Below are 23,369 nucleotides of genomic sequence, written 5' to 3'. Positions count from 1 at the left end.
ATCTCATCTGAGAATAGAAATGTACATATACATATAATTGCAGCTTTCAAATATGGTAACACACATACACACACACACACACACACACAGTCTTTAGCATTTACGCTGTCTCAGTTAATGGGTGTCCAAAGATAACAAGATCATGCAATTACTCAGTCAATTAGTTAAACTGGGTAATTTCAACAGTAAATGTCACAGCACATCCTGGCAAATAGCCCAGAACAGCTGCATCAGTATTTCATCTTCATAGACCCACATTATTGCATCAAGCGCACCATTTTAATAAAACATGTGTAGGCACTTCTCTATGTTCGTTCCCATTCCATGTTTGGATGTGATCTTATCCAGGGAATAGAGGTGCCTTACAATATCATAAACCCTGTATAAAAATAGTTTGCAGCATTTCCCACAGGATCATCTCTAGACCCAGACACATGAATTGTGTAATGTGATGCTGGTTCACTCCTGTACTTGGGCACAGTAAAATCTTTAGGATACACTTGCAGTCTGCAGCTGTAGCCGGTACTCACACACATACACGCCGGTACTTTATAACTGTATGGACAAACTATGTGATTTATCTTCCACCAACTTCAGTGAAATCTGCTCAATGGAAAATGCAACTGGATGATAGCTACATCATCTTAAATGCTGGTGTTACAGTAGAGTCAGAGGAAGGTGATGAAAAATGTCAGGATAGAGCGGAATATTGTCCTGTTTAACATTACTCAACATGAGAAAATGAACGGACAAAAGGCTTAATGCAGTGGTTAACTGTGTAATTAACCACTTTAATAGATCAATCGGGTGCTTAGAAACAACAAAAGCCTGCATACCCAGGCTAAAAATTGGGGGTATGACACATTTTGAAGGGTTAATAAGGTACATTTTGGAAATGCTGACGTCTGTACTGCTGAGGACAAGGATTTGATTTGAAGTTTTATTTCATGCAAAAACTCTAAGGCATGCAAGAGACCTGCAACAGTACACCAGTGACATTTCACTGCTTCTCCAAGACTAAACTAGGCTCCTCATTCCTGCCAGAATCTATCATACACATGACACAAGAGTGTCTGGATTGTCTTACGCAGACCACCACTTGTCTTACATTTGAAATCCTCTGGGTTATATAAACAAGTATATTTTCATAATCTTCTTTAACAAATAATGGAGTGCTTTGTGCAATATTCCCAAGCTTGTTTAGTCCCATGCACTGTATACACCTCCAGCAGGAATTGAATAACATTTACTTACATTTACATTTTACATTTTAGTCATTTGGCAGACGCTTTTAATCCAAAGCGACTTACAAGTGCATAGGTTCTACCATAAGTCAGAGCATCACATCCAGAAACTAGCAAAATACACAGGAAATGCTGTTCTAAACATAGTTGTCATCAGAAGTGCATTTTTTTTTTTTTTTTTTTTTTTTTTGGGGGGGGGGGTTAGACAAGGATAGGGATATCAGAAAGGAGGGGCAGTCTAATAATAAGTCTAATAAATACCTAATAAAGTGCTTGATGAGTGTGTACAAGTCACTTAGCAAGAAGGTAACACGTCTGTGTGGGTTCACTGCGTACTCTGGTTTCCTCCCACAGTAAAAAGACATGTCGCATTGCAGTACAAATGAAAGTCATTTTATCACTTGCCTTATAGTCGAATTAAGAGCAACTGCGTATATCTGATGTTATTGAATATGTAGTGAATGAATTGCTGAAAATGATGAAAATGGGTTGAGACAACTAGTCAGCTTAACGGGAAGTTGGGTTTTTTTTCCTGCCACCTCAATTTTCACCTCAGCAGCTGCAACTGGTTGGCCAATACATCTGTGCCTGGCAGATTGAATGTTTTTAACATCTTTCTTTAACTGAGCTCCTGACATTTTCAATCACCAGACAGCCCATATGATGGCCCATAGAGTATGCTAGGGCGGCCTGTAGTGTAGTGGTTAAGGTAAATGAGGAGGACAAGAAGAACGTCCACAGACTGCAGGACCTGGTGGGCAAGCTGCAGCTCGATGCAAAGGCCTACAAGAGGCAGGCTTAATAAGAGCGGCTTGTGTGCGATTTACATTAACTTTGACATTCATGGTCGAGATAGTAATGGATGTTTTGTTCTATGAAATAAATGACACCCATCACTATCAGAAATATGAATTCCAACACTGTGATGAGCTTTAATAAGGGAGAACTACTACAGATGGTGGCATTCTGTGAGCATCATCACTTCTATTTTATTGTTGCTACCATTAATTAACTCAGAAATCAATCCAGTTGCAGCATGGGAATGCATTCAAAGTTTCCATTGATTGATTTGATAAACACATTTTATCATGACCTACAGTAAAACCAGACTGTCACAGTATAGTGTATTAAAGTCAGCAATCCAAACAGCCCAATGGGAAAAGCTAAATACTTTGGAGAATTTGCTTCACTTAATCAGTTCCAGATCATAGCAAGTGTATGGCCATATGTGCTCTGCTTGTAGTCTATGGCAGTAGCACTATAAATGGTACACCAAAATGGCTACAAAATGACTACCTGATTAAAAATGTACATCAAAGACTACTACCTCGCTGAAAAAAACAACTCAAGCGAGGTCTTGAATCAGCTGGGAGCTGGTTGACCAGTTAGACCAGCTCCATACTCAACATGGTTTGACCAGCTCAAGGTATGTTTTGAAACAGCGAGTAGTTTAAGCTGATAATAGCTGGACTTTACACCAGGGTACAAACCAGACACAATTTCAAATTAAAAAACGAATAGCTATGGTTTTCAGTGCATTCACATTCCTAAATTGTTGTGCTGCACTCTAGAAAAGTTCAGTGGAGGCTATACTTTGAATCTCTTCACTCACTTTCTATTGCGGAAACAAGTTGTACTTACCCGATTGTTGATACTATAAATGGCACCCCTTCCTCCTCCTAATGACACTTCATCCTACAAGTAAACAGAGAGTTAAAAGGAGCCAAAGAATCAAGTAATCAACTGCATAATAAAAGAATAAATAATCTAATTTCATGTTTGAGTATATCTTGTTTGATGCAGCAAAAACAAATAGCTACAGAAGGATATATTAACAGGATTATCCCTCCCAAAAGTGGAATATATGCCAAATACATTTAAAGATATAGTTTTCAGGATCAGAAAAGATGAGAATAATCTCATCTGAGAATATAAATGTACATATACATATAATTGCAGCTTTCAAATATGGTAACACACATACACACACACACACACACACACACACACACACACACACACACAGTCTTTAGCATTTGCGCTGTCTCAGTTAATGGGTGTCCAAAGGTAACAGTCAATTAGTTAAACTGGGTAATTTCAAGTATAAATTCACTTACTGTTCAATAAACCTTCTGAAGTGAACTGTGCAGCAATAGTCAGAGCTGAAGGAGCACTGGGGTGGAATACTGTGGACACATTAAACCCAACTCGACAGTAAATGTCACAGCACATCCTGGCAAATAGCCCAGAACAGCTGCATCAGTATTTCATCTTCATAGACCCACATTATTGGATCAAGCGCATCATTTTAATAAAACATGCGTCAGCACTTCTCTATGTTCGTTCCCATTCCATGTTTGGACATGATCTTATCCAGGGAATAGAGGTGCCTTATAATATCAAAAACCTTGTATAAAAATAGTTTGCAGCATTTCCCACAGGAACATCTCTAGACCCAGACACATGAATTGTGTAATGTGATGCTGGTGTAGTGTTTTAAGTGTATTTAAATAAAGAAATAAAAAGATTCTATTGAAGCCAATGCTAGCATGAAACAGAATCTGCTGATGTGGCAGTGCATATTATTTATTGACATACACAGTAATACTTTCAAATTTCAAAGCACTGGAAATGATTCAGTCTTCAGCATCCCTAATACACTCCTGATTATTCATTTTCTGTGGCATTTCTCCACAATGTGTAATTATGCAAATAAAAATAAATGGCAAGAGACCACCCTTGCATTTATCACATTTCCAGTGTTTTATGGACCAATTAATCCAAATGTGAGATTTTTGGAACAAAGAGAAAGCAGTGTATACACCACTAAAGCTATGAAAGACTCTTTGAACCGTCTACAACACATCAGTCAAGCATGGTGGAGGATCAGTGCAGTTTTGGGTTGTATGACAAGATTTGGTTGCTGATAAATACAACAAAAAAATTGAATGCATTTGGGATTACTTGGATTGAGGCAGAAGCAGAAAATGCAACCAACATCTAAGACTGAACTTTGGAGATGTTTACAAGAAGGTTTTTCTTTTTCTTTTTTTTTAAAGCAGCAGGTCTCTCAAAAAGAAAGCAAGCTGTGATAAAGGCAAAGGATGGATTAACGCTAAAACAGGGGTGCACAACTCTAATTAACCGCTTTAATAGATCAATCGGGTGCTTAGTAACAACAAAAGCCAGCATACCCAGGCTAAAAACTGGGGGTATGACACATTCTGAAGGGTTAATAAGGTACATTTTGGAAATGCTGACGTCTGTACTGCTGAGGCCAAGGATTGAACCTACACCCAAGTTTTATTTCATGCAAAAACTCAAAGGCAGGCAAGAGTACTGCAACAGTACACCAGTGACATTTCACTGCTTCTCCAAGGTTAAACTAGGCTCCTCATCCGTGCCAGAATCCATCATACACATGACACAAGAGTGGGAACCGGGGGGGGGGGGGGGGGGATCTATGGGGGTCAGTTAATATATGAATATTTAATATATTGTAAAGCCATAGATAAGTTCTGTTAACAAGGCATGTTAAAGTAAGAATGTTTAGATTTATTTCTTGAGGAACAAGATTGATCTTCATTGAGGTGTCATGAGGTGTCATTATTTGTAAATGTTCTGGGAATTGTCACTCCCAGTATTGCTACTTGTAAGCACTGCAAGTGATTATATCAGTTTAATTTAATAATCTCTACACAGCTACACTAAGCTCCCATGTTCTTTATGACAGTTCCACTGAAATGCATATTAGTTCAATCTTTAAAAGTTTAAGGTTATACCATGAAGCCACCCATTAAAAATATTTTAAATGCATAAAAAATCCAAAAGATGAGATTAACTATAATGTAATGTATAATATGTATAATAAAAGAAAGTATATTGTAGCAAGTACAATAAAAAAAAAATAATAATAAATTCATACATTTGAAAAGTTTTATACTGTACTGTACTTCAGGACAAAATATATGTTATCATGAATCAAATATTGTGCAGAACAATATGTATTAAAATTATATTTTTTGCTTCCCAGTTTTCTCCGATTCAGGTTCCTATAATTTATTATGAACCCCCATGTAGTATTATTTTCACTAAGAAATACCAATGATTTATCAGAAGATAAAAATAATATCATATCTACTGCTACGGGCACTAGATAGCCAGTAAGGGGAAAGATACATGACCAAATAGAGGGGTTGAGTTCTGCTGAGTGAAGACAAATCCCTCTCTATAAAAGATGCCACCCTCATACCCCCAGGGACTGGCTGGCACCCTGCAAGGTGAGTGAGATTTACTGTGATATTGGAGCAGCTTACAATGTACAGTATGAAGCCCGAAGGGATTGTGTATAAGTTCATTATGTTAAGAGTAATGTCAAATAGAAATAACAAAAACATAAACTGATACAGTATTTGTATCACATGTGTGGTAATTGTATTGAAATTACATAAAGACATAAGCATATCAGCATATTCCTGAGTATCTCAACCATTTTAAAAAGCCAATAGCGGGCCTTCATGTTTTCCCTTGAAATTGAGCAAATTACGAAATAGCGTACATGTAGTTTACATTTAATACTGTATTAATGGAAAACTGTTTTTTTCAGCACTCAAAGACCACCTTTTTCTCTTGGCATTGAAGGAGGTAGGCCTAAACATAAATTGCTTTAACAATCAAAAAGAATAAAGCCTAACAGCACATCTGAAGAATCCCCGACCCCCCACCCCCCCCGTTTTCCTACCTAAATTCACCCAAGATAAAAACAAATTTGTATTTGTATTTGAGCTCAGAGCGCATTTGATAATGAAGAGAGCCATTTATATATTTTTCTACCCAAAACATTTTCAACTTTTTACCAGGTATAGTTGAGCATTTACTGGGTACATATTTAAAAACCACTATGTAACAGGCCATCTTGTTCATTTTGTCTTTGTGACTGAAATCTTTCTAGTTCACTTCGATAAAATGTTGGATTCAGTTGCTTGAACATTTACTTTGTTTCTCCTCAGTAAATTGCCATCATGAGTACAGATGCGGAGATGTCGGTCTTCGGGCCAGCATCCGTTTTCCTCCGGAAGCCTGAGAAGGAGAGAATCGAGGCCCAGAACACACCCTTTGATGCCAAAACGGCCTACTTTGTGGCTGAGCCCAAGGAGATGTACCTCAAGGGGAAACTCGTTAGCAGAGAGGGGGGCAAAGCCACCGTTGAAACTCTGGAAGGGCATCAAGTAAGTAGAGAAAATAATAATAATAATAATAGCTGCGATAAACAGGGTCCAAGCACAGAGTGCAATGCTGGAGAAGGCCAATGACGGCTAAATTAATTATGGAGCTACAGCAACCCCTAGTGCCCCCTTGGCAAGCCATGGCTTACAATTCTGACTTAGCATTGCATGCTAATTTTCATATGAAAATATGATTGGCTATCATTTTGAAACTTTTCCTTCGCAATTTAGATAGCCGGTTAAACAAAGTGTTCTTGTTCCAAATGGCATATTGATTGGATTTACGCTTCATGTGAAGATTTTTACATTGTATTTTTTCCAAAATAAAAATGCTAAATTACCAATTATTTTATAGCGGCCACTATAAAAATTCTCTATTGCGTACATTAAAGTTTTGTATTGTTCATTGCCTTCGATGTAGAAAATGATCAAGGCTGAATGAGCTGTCTGGAATTAATTACAGCTGTTTAAATGGAGCCCACATGGGTCAATTTCAGTAGCCATTCAGTTTTTGATGGATTAACAATTTCCTCACAATCTACTTCGGGAATAGGCCATAGCTGATAGCCACCAAATCTGACATCAATCAGATGTACGTTTTATCAGAAGAAAGATTTTTTTTTTAGCATTTCATTGTCTAAAATATTGGTTCAAAAGTTATGGCTTTTCAAATTTTTCCATTTTCAAACGTGCTCTATAAAGCCACTACTAGGCCAACTGGTGCCATATTCTAATAGCCCTCAAATGCACATATTCGTAACATGCCTAGCAAGTTGCAAGAGTTTTCACCAGACCGTTTGGGAGATATAAGCATTCAAAGCGGGCGGAAAATAATTATAATTATAAATAGGGCTCCAAGCACATAGTGCTTGATAATAGTAGTAATAATAATAATAATAATAATAATAATAATATTAATAACCACTTCAATTTTCTATTTCACAGAAACTAACAGTCAAGGAGGATGACATCCACCCAATGAATCCTCCCAAATACGACAAGATTGAGGACATGGCCATGATGACCCACCTCAATGAGCCCTGTGTGCTGTATAACCTCAAAGAGCGCTATGCAGCATGGATGATCTATGTGAGTTTTCCTCAAAAACACTTTAATACATTTACAAAATGCAAAGAAATGAATGTGTTCCTGCACATAATGTATCTACTGTCACTGTTTCAGACCTACTCTGGGCTGTTCTGCGTCACTGTGAATCCCTACAAGTGGCTCCCAGTGTACGATTCTGTTGTTGTGGAAGCATACAGAGGCAAAAAGAGAATTGAAGCCCCACCCCACATCTTCTCCATCTCTGACAATGCCTATCAGTTCATGCTCACAGGTACGAATATCTTCTGGTACACATTTTCAAGTTACTCTAAAATACAGGTTTACAGTAGTAGATACTCAGTTAGGTACACCTGTAAACCAGCTTGTTAATGCAAATATTTAATCAGTTAATGATATGGCAGCATCTAAATGCAAAATAGCATGCAGCCATGGCCAAGAGGTTCAGCTGTTTCTCAGACCAAATGTTAGAATGGGGAGGAAATCTAAGTGACTTTACAAACAACTTTGGTGCTGCAGGACAGATTAACTGAATATGGGAATGATTTATTGGCACCCAAAACAAATGTTTCTGGGGCGGCCTGTAGTGTAGTGGTTAAGGTAAATGACTGGGACACGCAAGGTGGGTGGTTCAATTCCTGGTGTAGCCACAATAAGATCTGCACAGCCGTTGGGCCCTTGAGCAAGGCCCTTAACCCTGCATTGCTCCAGGGGGAGGACTGTCTCCTGCTTGGTCTAACTGTATGTCGCTCTGGATAAGAGCGTCTGACAAATGCCAATAATGTTTCCAAATGTAGAATCCTGCTGAGAAAGGAATCAATCTCACCAGCTGAACAGTACCAGCCATGTGAATACAAATAGCCTCAATCATGTGTATTGATTGCAAACAGGGTGGGATGGGATTAAAAAGAAAGGGTAATCTGTTGTTGAGTAAGGTCCGTCTCATTTGAAAAGAAAAAGGATAAGAATGAAAGAAGTGTATCAATATAACAAATTTCCAATCTTTCCTGTTGCAGATCGTGAGAACCAGTCCGTTCTGATTACGTATGTACCCCATACAGTACATTTCCAAAACCATGATTAAAAGAAAGCTAAAATTAAATGTTTGTAAAAATGAAAAGCAATGTTCTTTCTGTTCTTCCACAGCGGAGAATCTGGTGCAGGGAAAACTGTGAACACAAAACGTGTCATCCAGTACTTCGCGACAATCGCAGTGGCTGGAGGAAAGAAAGCTGAGCAATCAGCTAGCAAAATGCAGGTCAGAGGGAGTCTCTAGAAATGTGCAAATATCTTGGGAACATTAACTGTTGTTGCACATTTCTGAAGTGTCTGGTGTCTCCTGTAGGGATCACTGGAGGATCAAATCATTGCAGCAAACCCCCTGCTGGAGGCTTATGGTAATGCCAAGACCGTGAGGAATGACAACTCCTCCCGTTTTGTAAGTTTGAAGATATATTTAAAGTTCAAACTTCCTTACATTAACAGTACTGAAATAATGCGGCATTTAATCCCAAAATTTCATTTTGTTAATTTTTCAGGGAAAGTTCATCAGAATCCACTTTGGTACAACAGGCAAACTGGCTTCTGCTGATATTGAAACCTGTAAGTCTCTACCTGACACACTGTATCAATTTAGCAAGGGATTCTACTGTAAAAACCTTTTTATGAAAATGCAATTTTCTTCCCACAGATTTGCTGGAAAAGTCAAGAGTAACATTCCAGCTGTCAGCTGAGCGCAGCTACCACATCTTCTACCAGCTTATGACAGGCCACAAACCTGAACTGCTAGGTGTGAAATCTGTCATTCTGCAACAGATTTAATTCTGTGAATAACACTTGCAATTTTCAGTATAACTGATTATTGTTTATTACAGAGGGTCTACTCATTACCACCAACCCATATGATTACCCCATGATCAGCCAAGGTGAAATCACTGTCAAAAGTATAGATGACGTGGAGGAGTTCATTGCCACAGATGTAAGTGATTTTTCTTCACCAAATCAATTACAAAAAGTGCTGCTTTATACCAGTATTTCTGAAGCAACAAAGTTGCTATACAGGACTTTGCAGTACACTGTAATCGTTCACCCTGACTTCCCAGCAGCCTGACTGGCTAGCAGATACCCCTTCAAACATTAATTCTTGCATTGTCACCGGAGAAAATCTTGACTACATATTTTAATTCCATGTGAAAACAGGTTGTCGTGAATTCCAACTGATAATTTATTATTTGTCCTGAATATTGTCTTGAAAATTAATTCAGGTGTTAGTGTATTTCCTTAGAAACCCAGCAATTATTGTGAATTCAAGAATGACCCATGACACTTGTGACACTTGAAGAATAAAGCTTAAATGATGATGTTGAGCAAATCCAGGCTGAAAACTCTGATGAATTCTGATGAACATTTTTTGTTTTCATTGTAGACTGCCATTGATATCTTGGGCTTCACTGGTGATGAGAAGTTGGGCATCTACAAGCTGACTGGTGCTTGTTTGCATCACGGGAACATGAAGTTTAAGCAAAAGCAGCGCGAGGAGCAGGCTGAACCAGATGGCACTGAGGGTAAGTGCAACACATTGGCTCCGTTAATGCACCAACGTCAAAGTAGCTAAGAGGATTATGCAATGGTTACGCTGATTACATTTTTTGTGGTTGACTACGATTTTAACATGTAGAATCACACCTTGATTCTCTTCATTTCAGTGGCAGATAAAATTTCTTACCTCATGGGCCTGAACTCAGCTGACCTGCTGAAATGTCTGTGCTACCCCAGAGTGAAGGTCGGAAATGAGTTTGTGACCAAGGGACAGACTGTACCACAGGTAATGTATCTCAATGAAAAATATTTTTGTATAATACTCAAATATTATAATACACTATACAATTTGCTGAATAGTGATTCATCAGTACTGAAACAATAGTGAAATATACAGAATATAACACATTCAAATATGGCATTTATCTCTTTTTCTCATTACACTAATAGGTCCACAACTCTGTTAATGCTCTGTGCAAATCTGTCTATGAGAAAATGTTCTTGTGGATGGTCATTCGCATCAATGAGATGTTGGACACAAAGCAACAGAGAAATTACTTCATTGGTGTCCTGGATATCGCTGGATTTGAAATCTTTGATGTGAGTGGCGGTGCCCCGTCATATTATCACAAATTCTTGTACATGAAATATCACAATATGAGGGCCTTAATCAAATTTCACTAAAGTTTGTATCTTCTCAAAAATTCAGTTCAACAGCTTGGAGCAGCTGTGTATCAACTTCACCAATGAGAAACTGCAACAGTTTTTCAACCACCACATGTTTGTGCTGGAACAAGAGGAGTACAAGAAAGAGGGAATTGATTGGGAGTTCATTGATTTTGGTATGGACTTGGCTGCCTGCATTGAGCTTATTGAGAAGGTATGTGAGATGCCCTTTATTATCGACAGACACAAACATGTTCTGTTACCCCTGATGTCTCCTCATGGAAATATTTTTGCCTTCACCAGCCAATGGGCATCTTCTCCATCCTTGAAGAGGAGTGCATGTTCCCCAAGGCTTCTGACACAACCTTTAAGAACAAGCTCTATGACCAACATCTGGGCAAAACCAACGCGTTCCAGAAGCCCAAACCTGCCAAAGGAAAGGCTGAGGCCCACTTCGCCCTGGTGCACTATGCTGGCACTGTGGACTACAACATCAACGGCTGGCTGGACAAGAACAAGGACCCTCTGAACGACTCTGTAGTACAGCTGTACCAGAAGTCCTCAGTCAAACTGCTGTGTCACCTGTATGCAGCCCACGGTGGAGCTGAAGGTATGGCTGTGCCGATTGATTTAGCTAAAAAAGTCTTCATTGTAAGTCACAAAAAAAAGGTTGATCAGAATAAATCTCTCAAAAAATGGCAAAGACACTCAATTTGATAGGAAATGCGAAAATAGAAATCATAGTTCCTTATGAAAAGCAGGTAACTAAAAGTGATTTTTCTCAACTTTTCTTGATTTTACTTCAAAATAGTATTAAAACCAACTGTTTCATTTGTCATGTACAAACAGAAGCTGCAAAGGGTGGCAAAAAGGCTGGCAAGAAGAAGGGTGGCTCCTTCCAGACTGTGTCTGCTCTCTTCAGGGTAAGGGAGGAATGCAAGTGAAACTATACTGTTATCCAAGAATAGTTGGCAGTGATATCACTGTGTCTGTGTAATATTACCGTAACGTGTACATGTGATGTTCACATAATAGATTGAATTAATGTAAAAAAGCGTTCTACAGCTTCCTATTTCTATATTTTGCCTCCTCCTCTCTCACAGGAGAACTTGGGCAAGCTGATGACCAACCTGAGGAGCACACATCCTCACTTTGTGCGTTGCTTGATTCCTAATGAATCAAAGACACCTGGTAAGGACTGTACTTAAGGCCCCATAAGCTCAACTTGTCAAAAAAGAATCCAAGAAACAGAATAGTATAAATCCTTGTAGCAGTAACTACATTGTAGTGTTGTGAGACACAATATCTTGCATTTACAGTATCACTGTATATATTATGATGATTGATGAATTATAAACATATTTTCTTGTTTTCTAGGTCTGATGGAGAACTTCTTGGTTATCCACCAGCTGAGGTGTAATGGTGTGCTGGAAGGCATCAGAATCTGCAGAAAGGGCTTCCCCAGCAGAATCCTCTATGGTGACTTCAAGCAGAGGTATCTTATGCACCTCTTTAATACATGAGTATATAGACCACAGTGTTGCTATAATGTAATGTAGTTATTGTCCACAATAATCCATGACTGACTATCAATCAAGCACACTTCATAGCAATGTCTCCAGTTAAAAATGGCAGTATTTTCTTTTAGATACAAGGTATTGAATGCCAGTGTCATCCCTGAGGGACAGTTCATTGACAACAAGAAAGCTTCTGAGAAGCTCCTGGGCTCCATTGATGTGGACCACACTCAGTACAAGTTTGGCCACACCAAGGTAAGAGAATTGAAGGGCCTGAATTGCATTTCTGTAAATGATAATGAGTTCTTAAGCTTAAAATGTAATTGATCCTTACTAGAGGAGCAAAGTGGCAGATTTGTGTATAGTAGTCTCAGTTTTGTACTCTCTTAAAAGTTTCTTAAATATTGTTTTAATTGTTGCTATGGCCTAAGAGATACAAATCGCTCCATGTGTGAGCATATACAGTACAAAAATGCATGACACCTCCCTCTGGTGTTATACATTATTGAATATGCATGGCATGTTATAGTGTATATATCTCTCACACACACACACACACACAGACATAGTATATACTGTTCAATTATGAGCTTGTTCCTTCATCATATGATGTACGTTATGCCTTATTATTCACTGAATATTTACATGATTTCCTCCAGGTGTTCTTCAAAGCTGGTCTGCTGGGTACCCTGGAGGAGATGCGTGATGAGAAACTGGCAACGCTGGTGACCATGACTCAGGCCCTCAGCCGTGGCTACCTCATGAGAAGAGAGTTCGTCAAAATGATGGAAAGGAGGTACATGTTATAATGCAGAAAATATTGAACCAATTTCAGGGGGTTCATCATGTAAAATACTTTTCTAATGTTTCTGTGTACTACTACATGACTTTCTGTAAACATTGAATTATAACAGTATCTGCATTAAATGAGCTATTTGTTATTTGCATAAACTATCAACCAATTACTTCATTTCAAGTAAACAATTCTGCTGTATTCTTCAGAAATACTTCACTTTGATCATGTTTTACACAGAGAGTCCATTTACTCCATCCAATACAACATGCGCTCATTCATGAATGTGAAACACTGGCCATGGATGAAGCTCTACTTCAAGATCAAGCCACTTCTCAAGAGTGCTGAAGCTGAGAAGGAGATGTCCAACATGAAGGAAGAGTTCACTAAGTGCAAAGAGGATCTGGCAAAGGCATTAGCCAAGAAGAAGGAGCTTGAGGAGAAAATGGTCTCTCTGCTGCAGGAAAAGAATGACCTGCAGTTGGCTGTTGCATCTGTAAGTTGGCCATGTAATTCTCCTATTGTCATAACAGTTATCACAAATTGCTTCCTGCTTAAGAATTTCATGAAATGTTGAATTTATTCAAGGAAAGTGAGGGCCTTGCTGATGCTGAGGAAAGATGTGAGGGACTCATCAAAGCGAAGATCCAGTTTGAAGCAAAACTCAAAGAGACAAATGAGAGACTGGAGGATGAGGAGGAAATGAATGCTGAGCTCACTGCCAAGAAGAGGAAACTGGAGGATGAATGCTCTGAGCTGAAGAAAGACATCGATGACTTAGAGCTCACCTTGGCCAAAGTGGAGAAGGAGAAACATGCCACAGAAAACAAGGTTCACAATTCATCAATATAGTGCTTGTGTGTTTGTGTTTTTGCAGGGATGTGACATCTCCCTAACATGCTGTGACATGAATCCCTTTAGGTGAAGAACCTGACTGAAGAGATGGCCTCTCAGGATGAGACTATTGCCAAGTTGACAAAAGAGAAGAAGGCCCTCCAAGAGGCACACCAGCAGACCCTGGATGATCTCCAGGCAGAGGAGGACAAAGTCAACACTCTGACCAAAGCAAAGACCAAGCTTGAACAGCAAGTGGATGATGTGAGTAAAACATGAGGGCTCTTGACCAAAAGGTAAAACCTTGGGAACAGAAACCAGAATTATATAGTGGCAAGAAGATGATTATGGATAAATAGGGCTTTTTACAGATTTTTTTACCTGTATTCCCTACAATAGCTGGAAGGATCTCTGGAACAGGAGAAGAAGCTTCGCATGGACCTTGAGAGAGCCAAGAGAAAGCTTGAAGGTGATCTGAAACTGGCGCAGGAATCCATAATGGATCTGGAGAATGACAAGCAGCAGTCAGATGAAAAGATCAAGAAGTAAGGGAGGATTCAAATCAATACAATGACTGAAAATGTAATGATAAAGATTCTTATTTTTTCATGGTGTTCTCTCCACAGGAAGGACTTTGAGATGAGCCAGCTTCTCAGCAAGATTGAGGATGAACAAACTTTGGGTGCTCAGCTTCAGAAAAAGATTAAAGAACTCCAGGTACTCTGTCAAAGCAGCCAATTTTCATGTATTACACATGACAAAAGTTCCATGTATATCCTAAACCCTTTTTCTATTGTGTGCCACAGGCTCGTATTGAGGAGTTGGAGGAAGAAATCGAGGCTGAGCGTGCTGCTCGGGCCAAGGTTGAGAAGCAGAGGGCTGATCTCTCCAGGGAACTTGAGGAGATCAGTGAGAGGCTAGAAGAAGCAGGTGGTGCCACATCTGCTCAGATTGAGATGAACAAGAAGCGTGAAGCTGAGTTCCAGAAGCTGCGCCGTGATCTTGAAGAGTCCACCCTGCAACATGAAGCCACCGCTTCCGCCCTCCGCAAGAAGCAGGCCGACAGCGTGGCAGAGCTGGGAGAACAAATCGACAACCTTCAGCGCGTCAAGCAGAAACTGGAGAAGGAGAAGAGTGAATACAAAATGGAGATTGATGACCTCTCCAGTAACATGGAGGCTGTTGCTAAATCAAAGGTAAAGAGAAGGTCTACGCACATAACTTCAGACGTGTCTGGTTTCTTTCACCAAACATGATGGGTTCTAAAGAAACTTTTTTCTAACAGGGCAACCTTGAGAAAATGTGCCGTACCCTTGAAGATCAACTGAGTGAACTGAAAACCAAGAGCGATGAGCATTTACGCCAGCTGAATGACACAAGCGCACACAAAGCAAGACTTCATACTGAAAATGGTACATATATCAAATATAGATTTTTGATTTCAAAATGTGAAATAAAAATATGATGGAGATTCACAATACTTTGGTTTACTCAGGTGAATTGAGTCGCCAGTTAGAGGAGAAGGAAGCTCTTGTTTCCCAGCTGACAAGAAGCAAACAAGCCTACACACAGCAGATTGAGGAGCTCAAGAGGCACATTGAAGAGGAGGTCAAGGTAATAGATTGATCAAACATAACAGTATTTCACAGCTTAATTAACCAACAAGGGCCTGGAAGGCATATACATGAACTGTACTCTTAATTCCACAGCATTCTCTAATACATCCATTCATTCATTTGCATTCTAACCTTTGCTTTGACTTAAGGCCAAGAATGCCCTGGCCCACGGTTTGCAGTCAGCCCGCCATGACTGTGACATGCTGAGGGAGCAGTATGAGGAGGAGCAGGAGGCCAAGGCTGAGCTGCAGCGTGGAATGTCCAAGGCCAACAGTGAGGTGGCTCAGTGGAGATCCAAATATGAGACTGATGCCATCCAGCGCACTGAGGAGCTGGAGGAGGCCAAGTAACTAAACAGTTTTATATTATAGAACCACTGCATATCACACAATCAGAAAGAGTCTTGCAAACCAAATGAAATGCCACTCTCTACAGGAAGAAGCTTGCACAGCGTCTTCAGGAGGCAGAGGAGTCCATTGAGGCTGTCAACTCCAAGTGTGCCTCTCTGGAGAAGACCAAGCAGAGGCTGCAGGGTGAAGTGGAGGATCTCATGATTGATGTGGAGAGAGCAAATGCCCTGGCTGCCAACCTTGACAAGAAACAGAGGAACTTCGATAAGGTAAATCTAACCAAAGCTGGGCTCATTAACAACTGTGTTGTATGTCACTATCAGGTTCAAAATGAAGGCCAGCTGGAAGTGGTATTAATGGCTGCGTTTTGTCTTTCATTCAGGTTCTGGCCGAATGGAAACAGAAGTTTGAGGAAGGCCAGGCCGAGTTGGAGGGAGCGCTGAAAGAGGCCCGTTCTCTCAGCACTGAGCTCTTCAAGATGAAGAACTCCTATGAAGAGACTCTGGACCAACTGGAGACACTGAAGAGAGAGAACAAGAATCTGCAGCGTATGTGCACGTGATATTTCATTTGAGAATCATACTCAACACAACCTTCGTAAATACATGCAATAACCATAGTTACTACAATCATTAAATTGTTTTCAATTGTCATTCCAGAGGAGATTTCCGACCTGACTGAACAGATTGGAGAGAGCGGAAAGACCATTCATGAGCTGGAAAAGGCAAAGAAGACTGCGGAGAGTGAGAAAGCAGAAATCCAGACAGCCTTAGAAGAGGCAGAGGTAATCACACCCTAACAAATTTCATACATGTAATGCAATGTAGCTTCAGTTTCAATTTTATATTTTCTGGTTTGCTACATTTGACATTTTGTTTTGTTTTTTCGGAATGTGTTTTTAAGTCTGTATAATAGAGAATTATTATTTCATATTGGGCAATGAAAGTGTTTCATAAAATTCAATAATTGATCATGTTTGTTGCTTACTTGTGAATCCTTTTAACAAATATTATACATTTTCTCAATTGCTTCTCAATTACTGCAAAACGCATTTTTTCTCACAATTTCATAGGGAGCACTGGAGCATGAGGAGTCCAAGATTCTCAGGATACAGCTGGAGCTCAATCAGGTCAAGGGTGAAATTGACAGGAAGTTATCGGAGAAGGATGAGGAGATGGAGCAGATCAAGAGGAACAGCCAGAGGGTGATTGAGTCTATGCAGACCACCCTTGATGCTGAGGTGAGGAGCAGGAATGATGCCCTGAGAATCAAGAAGAAGATGGAGGGAGACCTCAATGAGATGGAGATTCAGCTGAGCCATGCCAACCGCCAGGCAGCTGAAGCCCAGAAGCAACTGAGGAATGTCCAAGGACAGCTCAAGGTATGTTTCTAAAATACCTGTGCTCAGCTCCAACATGTTCAGGCTTTCATACACAATTAACTTTATTAATCTCTGTCAGGATGCCCAACTGCACCTGGATGATGCGATCAGAGGACAGGAGGACATGAAGGAACAGGTTGCCATGGTGGAGCGCAGGAACAACCTGATGCTGGCTGAGATTGAAGAACTGAGGGTTGCTCTGGAACAGACAGAGAGGGGCCGCAAAGTGGCCGAGCAGGAGCTGATCGATGCAAGTGAGCGCGTGGGACTGCTGCACTCCCAAGTGAGTCAATAAGGCATTACTTTATTATTTTAATTTGATCATTCCTTTCTCATTTTACCGGACAATAGGGTGAATTACACCATAATTACATGGCAATCTAAAAATATCCCATTGTGTCCAGAACACCAGCCTTATCAACACCAAGAAGAAGCTGGAAGCTGACCTTGTCCAGATCCAAGGTGAAGTTGATGACACCATCCAGGAAGCAAGAAATGCTGAGGAGAAAGCCAAGAAGGCCATCACAGATGTGAGTGCTACTCATATCAGTTTTACCTGTATTATATTAGCTAGTTTTTTTAATGGGGTAATACATTAAATTTGATTTGCATAAGGGAGCAATAACTGTGCAGGACAACTGTACTACTAGCCTACACCTACCCATCTATGAGCTTTGGCTGCCAAAAATAACATTGACCTTAAGTTGAAAATGATTTGTATAGAAAACCTGTGACTAAACTGTATAAAACTGCAGGCCGCCATGATGGCAGAGGAGCTGAAGAAGGAGCAGGACACCAGCGCTCATCTGGAGAGGATGAAGAAGAACCTGGAGATTACAGTCAAGGACCTGCAGCACCGTCTGGATGAGGCTGAGAATCTGGCCATGAAGGGTGGAAAGAAACAGCTCCAGAAACTGGAAGCAAGGGTAAGTTACCAGCGGCAACTTCAGTCATCCAAATCAAAGTGCTCACTTTGGAAATTGCAAGCACAGCATTAAGAGAATCAAAGTTACACAACATAATTCACATGCAATTATGAATTACTTCAGGTCAAAAGCTTTAAGCCTACAGATTTAGAAAATAGAGATAAGTACCTATTTTAAAATGTACTTGTCAGATGACAATAATGCAGTTATCTCCTGTGTGTACTAAAAACATTTTTTAAATCCAATGCAATGTGGCATATATGATTAAAACACAAGTATGTTCTGGCTATTCTGTACATAGTTATAGTTACACATTTATTTTGACATTTTTGGATTCAAGGTGCGCGAGCTAGAATCTGAAGTTGAGGCTGAACAGAGACGTGGAGCCGAAGCCGTCAAAGGTGTCCGTAAATATGAGAGGAGAGTCAAGGAGCTCACCTACCAGGTATGGTTTCATACATCTTAACCTAAAACAGTGGACAAAACAACAACCAGGCATGCTACCTCTTCTGAACCTGCTTTACCCTCTGCAGACTGAGGAGGACAAGAAGAATGTCCACAGACTGCAGGACCTGGTGGACAAACTGCAGCTCAAAGTGAAGTCCTACAAGAGGCAGGCTGAGGAATCCGTAAGTCAAATGCTCAATATCCAATACCAGAGGGAATGTATTTTTGAGATGGGATGAAAGCTTATATTTTAGAAATATCAGAGGGAACAGACATGGGACATGAGATGGGATGCAGATAGCATCTGTTAAGCAGCCAGCTACCTTAACAAAATGTTTTGTTGACCAACTAGTAAAATATAGGCTCTCAGATTGCTGCATCTATGTTGGACTTGCACTGCTAACCTGAATTATTAATGCATAAGGTCACTGCACTGCTTTCACTGCGGTGCACTTGCGAATCTTACCTTAGGTCTCATTACAAGAGAAAAAAATCATTTGTAACTGAAATAATGTTTGTAAGTGAAGTGTTTGGAAGAACAGTTATCACATCCTTCAATTGAGTCTAGTGGGAGTTTTGTCAAGTCAAATGTGCAAACTTGCTTGGGGCCAATGCTATAACAGCATCCAAGACTGGCTGGATGAAACATGTTCTATTTTTAGTGCAGGGGTTGAGAACATGTAGTTCAGTTATTTCTGATTCATTGGCAATTTATTATTTTTCCTGCACTGTGTGCAAGGAACCAATGTTTGGAATTCAGTATTAGCTGTTCAATCTTATTGTTCCTTTCACACGCTCTGATTTTTCTACTCTCGAGATCCAGGGGATCATTTCCACAAGGCTTTTGCCTCATTCCACAATTATCATGAGCTGTGCCCATAAACCTTTGTCACACAACTCCCTAAACTGTCACTCCACAGCAGCATAATGATTGAGGTAGTAGATAAGGCACCACATAGAAAAATATGAACTGTCCCATCTTGTTTTGCTTAGTTTGGTTGGGGGTTTTATTGGTAGCTCTAAACCTTGCTACTTGCTGAAAGCTAATGTGATCTGTTCAACAAGTACACAAGACTAAAAGCAGAAAAATAGTAGCATGATTGACAATTAAATTAAAAAGGTAAAAAAATTGACCTAACCTAAACCTGACAGCTGTATGAAAACATTTACTCTGCAATACTTTGACTGGTGAAATGTCTTGCTCACTCACAGGAGGAACAAGCCAACACCCACCTGTCCAGGTACAGGAAGGTGCAGCATGAGATGGAGGAAGCTCAGGAGCGTGCCGACATCGCTGAGTCCCAGGTCAACAAGCTGAGAGCCAAGAGCCGTGACGTCGGCAAGGTAGGTTACCACTCAAAATCGGTTAATTTAAACCCATATAGCCTACTGTATGAAAACTACTGCCAATGAACTGGGTCTGTAAATGATGACTATGAGGTTCTAAATGCACTGTTCTTTTTTTTTTTTTTAGGTGAAAGAAGCAGAATAAGGAAAGAAACCCAGATGAGACGCAGTAACAAGCACTCATACAATATGTGAAATGTCTTGTGAAATGTTCTCATTTAAGCTGTAAATCAATAAAGTTGAGCATCTATTCCGCATTTCTGGTATTTTTCACTCAAAGAACTTGTTTGGGATCTCATTAGAACACTTACTCTGTCTATTCTGACTTTCCAGACAATCTATCTCGTTTTTAGTGACTTTTATCTTTGGTCTCTTTTGCAAACTCAATAGACCACTGATGTGTAACTGTGTGAGCAACTGACAGTATGGCATCATACCCCAGGTTCACTGAGGTTTGGGTCTCTGTTACACTGCTGCTAGCATGAATTAACTGAGAAAAAAGGTCCATTTCAACATGAGCAATGCATTCAATTTTTCCATTGATTTCTTTTGATTTTTATTACGTCTGATACTATGCCAGACAACCACAGACTAGTGTATTAACATTAGTGGTCCAAAGAACACAACAGGAAAAGCTAAATACTTAATTTAGTCAGCTCACATGTCATAGCAATTTTATAGCCATCTGTGGTATGCTTTTATTCTATGACAGTACCGGCACGAATGGTATACTAAAGGAGTAAATGACTGAAAGACCAAAATCACCTAGCCCTAATTGACCTCAATAATCACATTCTGAATACCCACTTAAAATGTTTGTTAACTTCAATATCATACCACTGCAAATCTGATTACAAATTTCAAATGAAATACTTTTACAGAAAAAAACTAAAATTGCTATGGATTCTCAATGGAATTATATTCCTAAAATGATATACTGCACTCTCAGAAGCAAAGGTTCCAAAAGGCTGCTCCACCAGGGAATCCTATTGCATAGATATATATATGATTTTGTGGCAGATAGTTAATTTTGTTGGCAAGTAGACATGTTTGTAAGCAAGCAAGTACAGCGAGTGAGGCGCTTCAATAAGCACCCTCCTGTTCCCCTCGGGAAGAATCACCCCTTTGGGGCAAGTTACTGCATCGCTGTGCATTTACCTTTGCTTATATCATGGGTTCGATGAATACTCGACTGTGGTCAAATAACCGTGTGTATATACTGTAACATTATTATACCAAGTAAATCATCAGAGCTCTTCTTCCTACTTATTCAAACACAGTTCCAAATTTTACAACAAATGTGCATGGCACATGATTTGTGAGACTACAGACATTTAATTTCTGGTCTATTGATAAGCAAATACAGTACAATCAGACTTCTGGTTGGGATGGGAACTTCATCCCAGATGTGTGCATATGATGAGAACCACAGGGCTCACCCCAGTTTATTCCTTACTCTCTCTCACACACACACACACACACACACACACACACACACACACACATACACACACACAATATATATATATATTTTCAATTTCCACAAGAGATCAAAAACTCAGATTTAATCTAAAAATCAGCCGCTGGATGTCATGTTCAAGCATCACAATTACTTATTATTATTAAAAAATTGGCTGTTTCAAGTAAAGATTTACTTACTTTTGAATAAATCTTCAATACATCTTTGAAGGAGAGCTGTACTACAATACGAGCTAGAAGAGCACTGGAGTTGACTATTGAAGGCACATCAAACCCAACTCTGCAGTAAATGTCCGAGCACACCCTGACAAACAGAAAAGCTCTGAGTGAGCAGCTGCATCAGCATTTCATCTTCATAGACCCACCCTATGGATCAAGTGCACCAGTTTTATTAAACGTGTGTAACCACTTCTGAATGTTAGTTTCCAATCTATTTTTGACCATATCATATCTCAAAGGGAATAGAGATCTTTGTATCATGACAAAATAAGTATGTATCAAAATAGGTCACTGCTGGATCCATGCTGGCTAAATTATTTGGAAAATATAAAAGTATAAGGGCATACTGTACTTTTGAAACTTAAATTTGCCTTTCACAAAGTCAAAGGATGGTTACCGAACTCAATAACTGCTGTTAAGGACAATGGGTCTCGTTCACAAAACATGCGTAAGATCAGATTTGAATATTAGCTGTGCTCACTAACACTTCCACAAACATTTTGCCATTTATCTTTTTTATCTGAATTTGTCCTTTGGTAAGATCAAAATCTACATCCGTCTGGAAAAACACAAAGGCATGTGGATAAAATGTTTCTAATTACAATGTTTTATTATTATTGCAGTCATTTACAAATACTGTGACATAGCAAGGCTGCTACACATCTGTCAGTCAACTGTTGTTATATTTTTACATGATTTTACATAATTTCAGCGCTGTTGGAGCATGTTTGCAAAGTTTACATTTGGTTTTATTGTCTGATATCTGCTCAAAGTTAGACTAAGGGCTCTATTTTCCAGCCGACATCTAGCGTCTTGCGAGCTGGTCGATTTACAAACACTGGGTACGGTATTTAGTTCACCCATCTGTAATGAGAAAAATGGCATAATGTAACTTGAACAATCCAAATGCTTAATCAGCCAATCATGTGGCAGCAACTAAATTGACAGACATGGTCAAGAGGTTCCGCTGTTTCTTAGAGCAAATGTCAGAATGTGGAAGAAATGTGATCTAAGTGACTATCACCATGGATTGACTGTTGGTGGCAGACAGGGTGGTTTGAGTATCTCAGAAATTCCTGGGATTCATACACTCAACAATCTCTAGAGTTTGCAGAAAATGGTGCGAAAAACAAAAAAACATCCATTGAGCAGCAGACCTGTGGGCAATGAGAGAGGTCAGAAGAGAAGAGCCAGACTGGTCTAAGCTGCCAGGAAGGTGACAGTAATGCAAATAACCACATATTACAACAGTGGTATGCAGAAGAGCAACACAAACGTCAAACCTTTGGTTACAGCAGCAGAAGACAAAGTGTAAAAAATAAGTCAAATAAATACCTCACAGAGTGTTTGTCTGGCGAAGATGAGGATGAGGGGAACATGTGTGACAGATGTTTTGAGATGTTTTGCTGGTTTTTGAGAAAGGTGATGAACAAGATAGAGAAGAAAGACTGTCCTGTTTGTCCAACGTGAGAAAATGTTATATGATGAACCACATGAACATGTTTAATCACATGTGATTAAACATATCACAAATTTGGTGCATGATAAAACATCAGTTAAAGTTGGGTTTAAAAACATAAATAATTATAACCCATTTTTCCATCTTGATTTTTCATGGGTTGCATTTTGAAGGGTGAATGAAGCACATGTTGGTTGTGCTTGTGTCAGCTCAACTCTTTAGTGCTTTGAGGTGTTGACACTCTGGAAATTTGTTGATGGAAC

General features: G+C 39.6%; 1 protein-coding gene and 1 long non-coding RNA gene across 23 annotated transcripts in view; one reads left to right on the top strand and one right to left on the bottom strand.

The window, feature by feature from the left end:
- LOC133109589 (uncharacterized) overlaps positions 1–23,369 on the bottom strand; it is a 187,890-nt gene that overhangs the window by 45,960 nt on the left and 118,561 nt on the right. For 21 of the 22 annotated variants that reach the window (XR_009704752.1, XR_009704740.1, XR_009704742.1 and 18 more), the window contains 2 exons: positions 3,362–3,430; positions 2,886–2,939 (listed from right to left, as the gene is read on the bottom strand). This is a non-coding gene — a long non-coding RNA (uncharacterized LOC133109589). Of the gene's footprint in view, positions 1–2,885; positions 2,940–3,361; positions 3,431–4,438; positions 21,733–23,369 lie in introns of all 22 variants that reach the window. The other variant, XR_009704743.1, reaches the window with a different exon arrangement.
- On the top strand, positions 5,502–20,199 carry LOC133109565 (myosin heavy chain, fast skeletal muscle-like). Its single transcript, XM_061218936.1, has 41 exons — positions 5,502–5,524; positions 5,851–5,888; positions 6,254–6,472; positions 7,415–7,558; positions 7,652–7,808; positions 8,551–8,578; positions 8,681–8,792; positions 8,880–8,972; positions 9,073–9,136; positions 9,225–9,323; positions 9,409–9,512; positions 9,960–10,098; positions 10,240–10,358; positions 10,523–10,672; positions 10,782–10,952; positions 11,042–11,348; positions 11,588–11,661; positions 11,842–11,929; positions 12,116–12,233; positions 12,387–12,510; positions 12,915–13,051; positions 13,289–13,544; positions 13,637–13,879; positions 13,970–14,146; positions 14,282–14,427; positions 14,509–14,599; positions 14,689–15,078; positions 15,168–15,294; positions 15,378–15,496; positions 15,648–15,844; positions 15,934–16,117; positions 16,231–16,396; positions 16,508–16,632; positions 16,921–17,229; positions 17,309–17,512; positions 17,634–17,759; positions 17,985–18,155; positions 18,496–18,600; positions 18,689–18,784; positions 19,815–19,946; positions 20,077–20,199. Exons 3-41 carry the CDS (start codon positions 6,266–6,268, stop codon positions 20,092–20,094), a joined length of 5,817 nt encoding a protein of 1,938 aa, XP_061074920.1. The 5' UTR covers positions 5,502–5,524; positions 5,851–5,888; positions 6,254–6,265; the 3' UTR covers positions 20,095–20,199.

This window comes from Conger conger, chromosome 14 (genome assembly GCF_963514075.1).
Source record: "Conger conger chromosome 14, fConCon1.1, whole genome shotgun sequence".
Lineage (NCBI taxonomy): Eukaryota > Metazoa > Chordata > Actinopteri > Anguilliformes > Congridae > Conger > Conger conger.
The sequence above is the reverse complement of the archived record's forward strand: the minus strand, read 5'-3'. Positions and strand labels throughout refer to the sequence as shown.